Source organism: Ylistrum balloti, unplaced genomic scaffold, assembly GCF_031769215.1.
Source record: "Ylistrum balloti isolate Yb309-2 unplaced genomic scaffold, AGI_CSIRO_Ybal_v1 Utg370378, whole genome shotgun sequence".
Taxonomy (NCBI): Eukaryota; Metazoa; Mollusca; class Bivalvia; order Pectinida; family Pectinidae; genus Ylistrum; species Ylistrum balloti.
Window position 1 is genome coordinate 71,248 of NW_026782264.1, and position 11,127 is coordinate 82,374.

Here is an 11,127-nt window from a genome sequence, read left to right on the forward strand (position 1 = left end):
ATATCAGATATATGTTTACAAGGTAAATATATCTTCTTATATCAGAAATATGTTTACAAGGTAAATATATCGTCTTATATCAGAAATATGTTTACAAGGTAACGTGTCGTCTTATATCTGAAATATGTTTACAAGGTAAATATATCTTATATCAGAAATATGTTTACAAGGTAACGTGTCGTCTTATATCAGAAATATGTTTACAAGGTAAATACATCTTATATCAGAAATATGTTTACAAGGTAACGTGTCGTCTTATATCAGAAATATGTTTACTAGGTAAATATATCGTCTTATATCAGAAATATGTTTTCACGGTAAATATATCGCCTTATATCTGAAATATGTTTGCAAGATAAATATATCTTATATCAGAAATATGTGTACAAGGTAAATATATCTTCTTATATCAGAAATATGTTTACAAGGTAACGTGTCGTCTTATATCAGAAATATGTTTACAAGGTAATATATCGCCTTATATCAGAAATTTGTTTACAAGGTAAAATATATCTTCTTATATCAGAAATATGTTTACAAGGTAATATATCGTCTTATATCAGAAATATGTTAACACGGTAAATATATAGTCTTATATCTGAAATATGTTTGCAAGATAAATATATCTTATATCAGAAATATGTGTACAAGGTAAATATATCTTCTTATATCAGAAATATGTTCACAAGGTAAATATATCGTCTTATCAGAGATAGGTTTACAACATATATGGTATAAAATAAAAACAAACGCACTTATGACAAATATAGTAAATTTACTAAATATACAAGCATAACTGCAAATAAAACATTGTACATAGAATGTAACACGATTTGATGATGTACTATATATGAACAAAGAGTTTAACAATAATAAGCTTGTATAATAATATGGTTATATATATATCTTAAGGGCACATTTAATTAAACTGTATCACAGAGAGCAGTAACGTTACTATAAAATACTTAAGTATACTTTCTCAATATACTGTAAAACCGTCTATTTTCTCTTAAATTCTGATTACTGTCATATCCGTTATCTCCAAATTGTATAACACGAATACCCCGTTTAAGTCGAAGCATTCCGTCCGTCCGGCAAAACTTCACACCAAATATTCGTACTTACTGTTATCGGATTCTCGGAAAAGTTTTCCCATGGTCCTGTTGACTTCTAGATAAGGAAGTTCGACTGGTTTTTTTTTATCTTTTAATCCATATGTACTTGAAATGGTTAATAAGATTTTATGAGCAAGATTTAAACAAGTGCCAATGACAATATGTACTGTTAGGACCACGAAGTTTTAAGTATGCCATACAAGTCCTAACAATGCATTAAAAGAACTTTCTAGATTTTTTGAAAGTCATTTATCGTTTCGTGTCTTTTACTTCCAGACATCACTCAGCAATTTCTTACAGATATCACAAATCACCACTTTTATCGTTTGGCCAGTAATAAACGTTAAAAAATAGGATGAAATAAAGTCGATTTAAATAGTCTGTTTTCTTATTTAAACGTGGAAATTTAGCAACTTTAAATCTGATAATTTGGTTTCAATCCTTTAATACAGCTTGTAGTCGATATAATCTTAGATATTGGTTGGCTGGTAGTGGTGGTCTTATCATGGGTTTGGGAAGTCAGAGAAAAGAAAGGACCTATCTAGGCCACTTACAGCGATTTAGTCTTCACTCTACTCTTCTCCTTATAAACACTAAGATCTTAAGTGCGTTATACCGAACATCCGTTCCGTAAAATATTTTTTCCGGTATGAACTTTTGACATTTCTGTACTTTAAACTGACTTGTACAACATTACAGACAGACGCCCGAGTGAATATTCTTCCTGGTTTATAGAAGCGAACGGTGAAAAATATACATGTAGGTCGTAGTTTTTCATGTCCCTCTCCATCTCCCTAGTCAAGAATTTCATACTTAAACTCTCGTTTTAGTACAGCTGTCATACAATACTTATCACTGCATATAGGTTATAAAATGTTTCCGAGACAGACAAGCACCTTGCAGACAGCGTGTTAAAACTTCTTGTCAGTGCTTCGTAATTAGTAATCATTGTACGAGTCTGACGTGTGATCTTCCATTATACATTGCACTGTCTAGGATACAGACATTACCACAGCAGTTCATCAGAGACGTAAGAAGGCTGCAGCTAAGTATATTATATATTGAATAATTAAAAGGTACACATGATTATTGATCTTTGTGTGTAATATGGAAGGTAATTGTATAAGTGATTTACATTGTTTTTTACAAACTGTCGATTTCCCACCTATTTCTCACTTTCCTGTCTATATTAGGTGTTATGAATCCAAATCCTCGTTCAAGGATACCACTGTATTCACTACACATAAAAAATACAACCCTCTCCCTCAAGACCGTCCTATCCATCCTCTGACAGGAAACATAACGAACCGATATAGAAAAGATATAATCACAGCATCTTATTGTAGAATGTTTTAGAGGGAGAGGTTTTCTTTTCTCCACTTATAATTTAAGACATTGAACTGGTGACGCCGTTAGCTAGGGTGCTAAATTTTATGGTTTTCCGGCATTTCCGTTTTTCTTTACTGTGATGTTCCCTGTGGGTTAATCTGGTATATAAGTATGAGTAGTTCTTGGAAATGATACCTATTGGCATGGCCAACAGAAACAACCCCGCCATAGCGCATATACTGGCGACTATCCGTCCACCTGTAGTGCTTGGGTAAAAATCGCCATACCCAACAGTTGTCATGGTGATAATCGCCCAATAGAAAGCTCGGAACACATTTGTAAACTTCAGGTCCTCCAGACAGTAAACAATTCCTCCAAAAATACACGAATTGATTACCATAATAACAAAAAGCAATAAAATTGTCATTTTGCTTCTCTCCAAGGCAAGAAGGACCAACATTAGTCCTCTGTTGATCTTAGCAAGTCGATAAAGCCTAACGAATCTCAACGTCATCAGGACATTACCAACCATGAGGGCGTCTGTTTCACTTCCGGGGGTAAAAAATGGCGAGAACAGTGCCGTAAACACGAGAATCCAGAAGCCTAACAGCGCCAACAAATCCAAAATGTTGATAAAACTCTTGAGGAAATCAATCCTGGGGGCGGACACTGCAAATCGTACCACTACATCGACAGTAAATACAGCGTTGGTCAGTACCTCTATTACTAGACCGGCACAAGGGATGGTCGACAGAGACGGCATCAGGTGAGCACCTGAAGCGGAACCGGAAACGCTGCCATTTTGAAATGATACCTTATAATCTTGCGATCTGACAAGAGCGTCACATATGACGGAGAATACAACCATTGTCAAGTAGAACGCTGCATATGCCTGTAACGATAAAATTGTTATAAGTTGTATTAATAAGTCAATCTACATTTCTAATTCACATCATACTTGGAATTCGAGGATTAGAGCAAAATGATGTATTAAACTGCATCATACAGCTGTTTTGCTCTGCTATTACTCGTCAATGATGCTAAGGGCCAAATTCTGAAGCCTATGAGAGTAACCAAAATCAATCACACAAAATGCCAGTCTAGATGGGAAGGTGAAATAGTGTCATAATTCAATATATAATAAAAATGAATTTTATAATGTACATATATCTAAAAATACGTCAAGGACATTTGTGTATTCTGGATCGTGCTGCTATTTGAATGAATTAATTTCAAAGCTATAAAAAGTAATAATCAATAATGAATTTGCTGATTTTTAAAGCTATTTTATTTTTAATGAAGCCAATATTGTACCCGCTGTAACCTGATCAGTTTACTACACATTACCTTCGCCAACATGGAGGATGTGGGGTATTCCATTAAATCTCTAATCAAAGAAGAAATTCCCTCCGTTTTCTGAATGAATTTCTTCCCTGTGCTGAACACTGGGATTTCTTTATCCAGCAGTTTCAATGTCTTTTCGAGCCCCTCGTCACTGTACAGTATCTTCCAACAGCAACTCGACACTGCATGGGGAGAGATATCCCAGAATTCCAATTCCTGGCGGATTTGACTTGCGCAAACATTATCCGGTAGGTGTAAATCCCCAGTGCGGTGATAGTCAAGTATGCAACCAAACACTGTAGGATTTCTATCGAAGAAGTATTCTACTTTTCCGGATGGTTTCGTCTGCTGTTCATGAAGTTCATACAACTTGTCGAGTTTCGAACCCGGGACCTTCTGTAACGTGTCCCAAGTGGTAGTAAACCTGGTGCCGCCGACGTCGAAATACACTTTTCCAGCCATACTGTGTCATACGTCTGATCTGAAGAAGAGACACATAATGGCATTGCATTTGATCTAAATTCAAAACAAACAAACAAACAAACAAAAAAACAAACATAAACAATTGAAAAAACAGAAATCCCAGAGGGATCTTGGCGCCCACCGTTGTTGATCTTTATTTGTTCTTTGAAAGTTGGATCCTTTCCCTTGTTTTCTCTTCCCTTCTTTGTTTTTGCTTCTAAATATAAGCAATCTGAAAATTCCTCTGCAAAAATAGTGATGATAATCTTTAACTGTCAAATCAAAGATGGTCGCCTGGAAGCCATTGTATTTTTCTGACCAGATCTAAAATCAAAAGGACACAACAAGGGATCAAGGGAAACCTAACGATGAAATTTGAGAAAGATCTATGCTGTAGCTCTCAAGAAACAGCGATAACAAAAAATGTTTACGGACGGACGGACCACGGACCTAAGGCGATTTGAATAGCCCAACATCTGATGATAGTGGACTAAAATACCTATATGTCACAATAATCATAATCAGAAGTGTCTTCTGCTTCATCGAAGATTCCCGCCATGTAAAATCTTGGTCAATCCGAGTAAGTAATGTCACGTTTTCAAATGAGAATAAGGTATTCAACAACGGAACCAACACACAAACTAAAAAGCTTGTCGTGCAATGATCCCACCGCCACACTTTCGTCACCACATAATAGCATGCTGGTCACAAGTGATTTCATCGGAGTTGTCTGCAATATACACATATTATACTCTAAGTGTATGTCTATGTAGCAGAAAACACGTAGGAAAATCAATTTGACAAATACAAACGTGCGGCTGTGGAATCCTATCATCTGAAATGGTAAATAAGCTTCTAGACCATAGAATTAATACATAACACCTAGGCAAAAGGAATATTACACACCACATCAAGTCAAACGTTAGACCACGGGAAAATATATTTATTACGGAATCAACCGCTTGACACAGGAAATAAACACAACACGGAATCAATCATTGGGCCATTCGGAATTACACACAACACGGAATCAATCATTGGGCCATTCGGAATTACACACAACACGGAATCAATCATTGGGCCATATATAGTTAATATACACAACACGGAATCAATCATTGGGCCATTCGGAATTACACACAACACGGAATCAATCATTGGGCCATTCGGAATTACACACAACACGGAATCAATCATTGGGCCATAGGGAAATATACACAACACGGAATCAATCATTGGGTCATTCGGAATTACACACAACACGGAATCAATCATTGGGTCATTCGGAGTTACACACAACACGGAATCAATCATTGGGCCATTCGGAATTACACACAACACGGAATCAATCATTGGGCCATGTATAGTTAATATACACAACACGGAATCAATCATTGGGCCATTCGGAATTACACACAACACGGAATCAATCATTGGGTCATTCGGAATTACACACAACACGGAATCAATCATTGGGCCATATATAGTTAATATACACAACACGGAATCAATCATTGGGCCATTCCGAATTACACACAACACGGAATCAATCATTGGGCCATAGGGAAATATACACAACACGGAATCAATCATTGGGCCATTCGGAATTACACACAACACGGAATCAATCATTGGGCCATTCGGAATTACACACAACACGGAATCAATCATTGGGCCATATATAGTTAATATACACAACACGGAATCAATCATTGGGCCATTCGGAATTACACACAACACGGAATCAATCATTGGGCCATTCGGAATTACACACAACACGGAATCAATCATTGGGCCATTCGGAATTATACACAACACGGAATCAATCATTTGGCCATATATAGTTAATATACACAACACGGAATCAATCATTGGGCCATTCCGAATTACACACAACATGGAATCAATCATAGGGCCATAGGGAAATATACACAACACGGAATCAATCATTGGGCCATTCGGAATTACACACAACACGGAATCAATCATTGGGCCATTCGGAATTACACACAACACGGAATCAATCATTGGGCCATTCGGAATTACACACAACACGGAATCAATCATTGGGCCATAGGGAAATATACACAACACGGAATCAATCATTGGGCCATTCGGAATTACACACAACACGGAATCAATCATTGGGCCATATATAGATAATATACACAACACGGAATCAATCATTGGGCCATTCGGAATTATACACAACACGGAATCAATCATTGGGCCATTCGGAATTACACACAGCACGGAATCAATCATTGGGCTATAGGAAAGTACACAATTCGGAGTCAGGGTTGGAAGTGCCAGGTCCCTGTTGTGGTTGCTGCACGTCTGATTACCTAGTGTTGTCGTCATGTAACTAAACAATCTAGTTCACCATGTTTAACTTCAAACACAGACCAAGGTTTTGGTGACTGTGCAAAATATATCAAACACGTTTTTATGTGTAAAAACGTGTATATCAAAGAATGGTATAGATTATTTCTGCTGTCGGAATTGTATAGGCTCGGTAGATTCTCTCTCAGATAACCGCTTATTTAATTGATTTTGTTGTGAACATCATTGTGCACAACCACGTCGATATACATGGCCAGCTTTAGGCGTGATTGAAAACATGATCAAGTAAATCTATTTCAATTGTCAATATCGGTATAATGTTTGGGTCTAGAAATGACACCATTCTTATTAGAGTCGAACAAGAGGCCTGAAGGGCCTTTTCGCTTAATTATCATACTTGAAACTAATGCAGTATGTTAGAAAGCATTGTCATGTTTCCATCATTATTAAATATTTCAACGACGTTTATTTGCTCGATAGCAGTATGCTAGCACTGAAACTTGAATGACACTGAGCGACATAAAAAGTAATAAAAAGTTGGACAAAGGTGACAATTCAATCTATCACCTCATAGTCTACCGGACAATTATAGTGAGTTCTGTTGGTTGTCATCAGACCCTGATAGTTCAATATGTTAATGACTCCTTTGTCACTTTGAAAATAAAGCCGTCTGTACATAGTCATGTTTTAAATTCTTTGACAGCACATTTATGTTAACAGCAGTAACATGTGTAACAGGACATACATTTACGTAATCAACGAGGAGTAACATGTGACGTCATGTGACAGAAAATGCATTTACGTACACCAACACTAGTGACATATGACGCCATGTGTTTCAGGACATAGGTTTACGTACACAAATAATATTATCATATGACGTCATGTGTGACAGGACATAATGTTACGTACACAAACAATATTATCATATGACGTCATGTGTGACAGGACATAATGTTACGTACACAAACAATATTATCATATGACGTCATGTGTGACAGGACATAATGTTACGTACACAAACAATATTATCATATGACGTCATGTGTGAGAGGACATAATGTTATGTACACAAATAATATTATCATATGACGTCATGTGTGACAGGACATAATGTTACGTACACAAACAATATTATCATATGACGTCATGTGTGACAGGACATAATGTTATGTACACAAATAATATTATCATATGACGTCATGTGTGACAGGACATAATGTTACGTACACAAACAATATTATCATATGACGTCATGTGTGACAGGACATAATGTTACGTACACAAACAATATTATCATATGACGTCATGTGTGACAGGACATAATGTTACGTACACAAACAATATTATCAATATTATCATATGACGTCATGTGTGAGAGGACATAATGTTATGTACACAAATAATATTATCATATGACGTCATGTGTGACAGGACATAATGTTACGTACACAAACAATATTATCATATGACGTCATGTGTGACAGGACATAAGTTTATGTTTCCAAATTTATCTATTTGTTATCATCATTTCTTTTTATATCATATGTCCTCTTGGGGTAAGCCTACAGTCTGCATTCGTCTCATCCTCGATACTCCAGGCGTATGATCACTTCCTCTGTCTGCACCCTTGGAACATGTCATGGAGAAAATGAAGGTCCCGTGTACGACACCTTGTGGGCTAGACGAGAAGACTAGTTAAAACCTTTGATGTACATCAAACGAATCTCGATGTTGCTCATTTGTAATCTTTAAATGGAGCGTATCAGCCTGTTATTGGTCAGTTTTTTTCTTCTTTGTACCAATAAAATGACTTCGTTTCTATCTTCTATTTTGCCATGTCATGTTTCAGGGGTTCAAAGAGCAAAAGTGATCGTAACCGTTGGAGTATCGAGGAAGCGTTCGGCTTCGGGGTCTTGTCAGTGAGTTAATAAATGAAAAATATTCAGAAGAAACTGTGACAAAAAAGACACATTTCCAATTATGGTCAACAGTCAACGTTTAAAGTGAGACAACAGCTTTGTCACTTTAGCGTAAAGCTTCTTCCTGTTCACATTCATTGTGGATAATTTCCAGATTATAATCAAGCGTGTTTGTTAACTATCGATCAATTCCAGTGTTAATATCCTTCACTGAAAACGGAATCGGTAATATCAGATATAGATCGCGTGTCTCTGTTGACATTTTGTGTTACGAGTGATTCAGTTCAACATTCTAATTTCGCATCTAATGTTGAAAAAATGAGCTCCAGAATATTGATGCTGCTTCCTCTGAAAAAGATTCACATTAATCTGGTTTCATATTCAATTTTAAAAATCGGACTACAAATATAAAGACGTCTTTTTTCTCAAATGATCCTATCTAATAACACACGTTCCAAGTTTAGGGTATTTAACCGTGTCACAATTAGATTGTGTAAATTGGTCCTAGGTTTCATACTCAATACTGAAAACAGACATGAACCATTCTGAATGATCCACTTTGAAATGTAAAGATCTTTGTTTTAAAATGGCTGTTATGAAATATAGCCGGTACAAGTGCTCTGCTATATTTTCTACAAATATTTTTTTTAAAATCCTAAACCAGACAATCATTGTACACATGGGTGACTATCGTTAGTATAGATAGGATACCATATGCACGTGAGCACAGTTCTAAAGGCAGGAAAACCCAGATACCAGTGTAGTATTATTACAGGCGGAAGCAAACCGCCAGGTCTGTTATCACTATTGTTTCAATAAATCTCTCCCAGCAGGCGGATAGCGACTCCGTACGCTACTTAACCATCATGGCACTGTTACCTGTCAGACTACGGGTTTTATATACCGAACAGTAACCCCAATTCGGAGGCTGTTAACACTATACCATGTCTAACTTATAAAATTGGAGACTTGAGTATGTGAAAGGCTACATCAATCTGCAGTCTACTTACTAAACCAACTATGTCCAAAACACCAGCATCTAGACAGCTAGATGCTGTGTACTATCATCTCACTGTTGAAATATCAGGTGATAAGGACAGAGGGAATTTAGACTGTTAGATGTTGTGTATTACAATTCACAGTCGAAATATCTGGTGATGGGGACAGGGAAAAGTTAGGCAGATACATGTTGTGTATTAATATCACAGTCGGACTATCTGGTGATGGGGACAAGGGAAATACGGACGAACATGGTATACTATTGTGCACGCTTACCTTGTTTATATCGTCCTAACACACAAATCCATCGCTGTAACACTTTCCTCCTAGCCACTGTGTGTACGGACACAGGTTCCACATGTGGTATATAAATCTCCCTAGGGTAGTTATTATCCCTATATCTACAGCGAATTACGTACAGTCAAACCATGTCTGTGTACGTACACAGCGGTCTACAATGGCCCAGACTTTGTAACACGCACACAACTGATCAATTCAACCACCGAAATGCAAAGTCCTGTATACACGAGACAATGTAATTACATCTCGTGCGTACAGTGTAAGACAAAATACGCCGGGTCATCCCAGTACAAAATGCCGGTATGTACGTCTACCTATAGACATTTTCACGCATGCCAACTCCAACTATTACAAAAATGTATATATTATTTCTACTTGAACAGATTTAATGTTGCGCTGGAGTGTGTGAAGTCCTGCACATCTTTCTGTTTTCCAGTCCACTTGATTCGGTGTTCGCGACAGACTAAGTAGCCGGTACCACAACCGGATGATTTCTATTGACTAAAACGCTGGGGAATACTAAATTGTTACTGACTCGGATTTAAACGATTATATCCTCTCCTGTGAATAATCTGGAGACACATTACACGTAGTATTGGAGAGGGAAACTGGTCTGGAGTGTACGTAATATATAGAGATAATAGAGGTCTATGACGTAATAGAGACATTACGAACAAGTACAAATGTGTCCGTAAATACGCCCCTTTGTCAAGGCATACATTATTACATAGGATACATCACAAGAACGTACTGATGCCAAAGTCTTATTATGTAATATATACCATCATTTTTTTATATATATATACTAGTTAAAACGAAAGTACTGGAGGGTTGAACGACAAAGATTTCCGTGTTCAAAATGTGGGCATATCGTTCATTGTCTGAAATTTAAAATAATAAAATAATAAAAAGATAAAAGAAAAGACAATTCCAATTCGAATCGGAATCGAAAGAAAGCGTCAACGTTTTACTTCCATACAATCGAAGTGGACAATGACACCCAAATCTGCATTTGTAAATCGGATACGATCGGATCGGACTCCCGCCACAGAATAAGATATTGTGTACATAATTCTCAATAAAAATGAAACCCATAACTCACCCACCAACCCCAGCCACCCCTGCCACTCACTCACTCACTCACTCACTCACCCACCCACCCCCTCTCTCTCTCTCTCTCTCTCTCTCTCTCTCTCTCTCTCTCTCTCTCCCACCCCTCTCTCTCTCTCTCTCTCTCTCTCTCTCTCTCTCTCTCCTCTCTCTCTCTCTGTCTCTCTCTCTGTCTCTCACTCACTCACTCACCCACACCCCCT

General features: G+C 37.1%; 1 protein-coding gene across 1 annotated transcript; it reads right to left on the reverse strand.

The window, feature by feature from the left end:
- Positions 1-833: 833 nt before the first annotated feature.
- On the reverse strand, positions 834-10,202 carry LOC132554083 (potassium voltage-gated channel protein Shaw-like). Its single transcript, XM_060218381.1, has 3 exons — positions 9,791-10,202; positions 3,792-4,269; positions 834-3,336 (listed from the first exon to the last, which is right to left on the reverse strand). Exons 2-3 carry the CDS (start codon positions 4,248-4,250, stop codon positions 2,503-2,505), a joined length of 1,293 nt encoding a protein of 430 aa, XP_060074364.1. The 5' UTR covers positions 4,251-4,269; positions 9,791-10,202; the 3' UTR covers positions 834-2,502.
- Between the last annotated feature and the right edge of the window lie 925 nt (positions 10,203-11,127).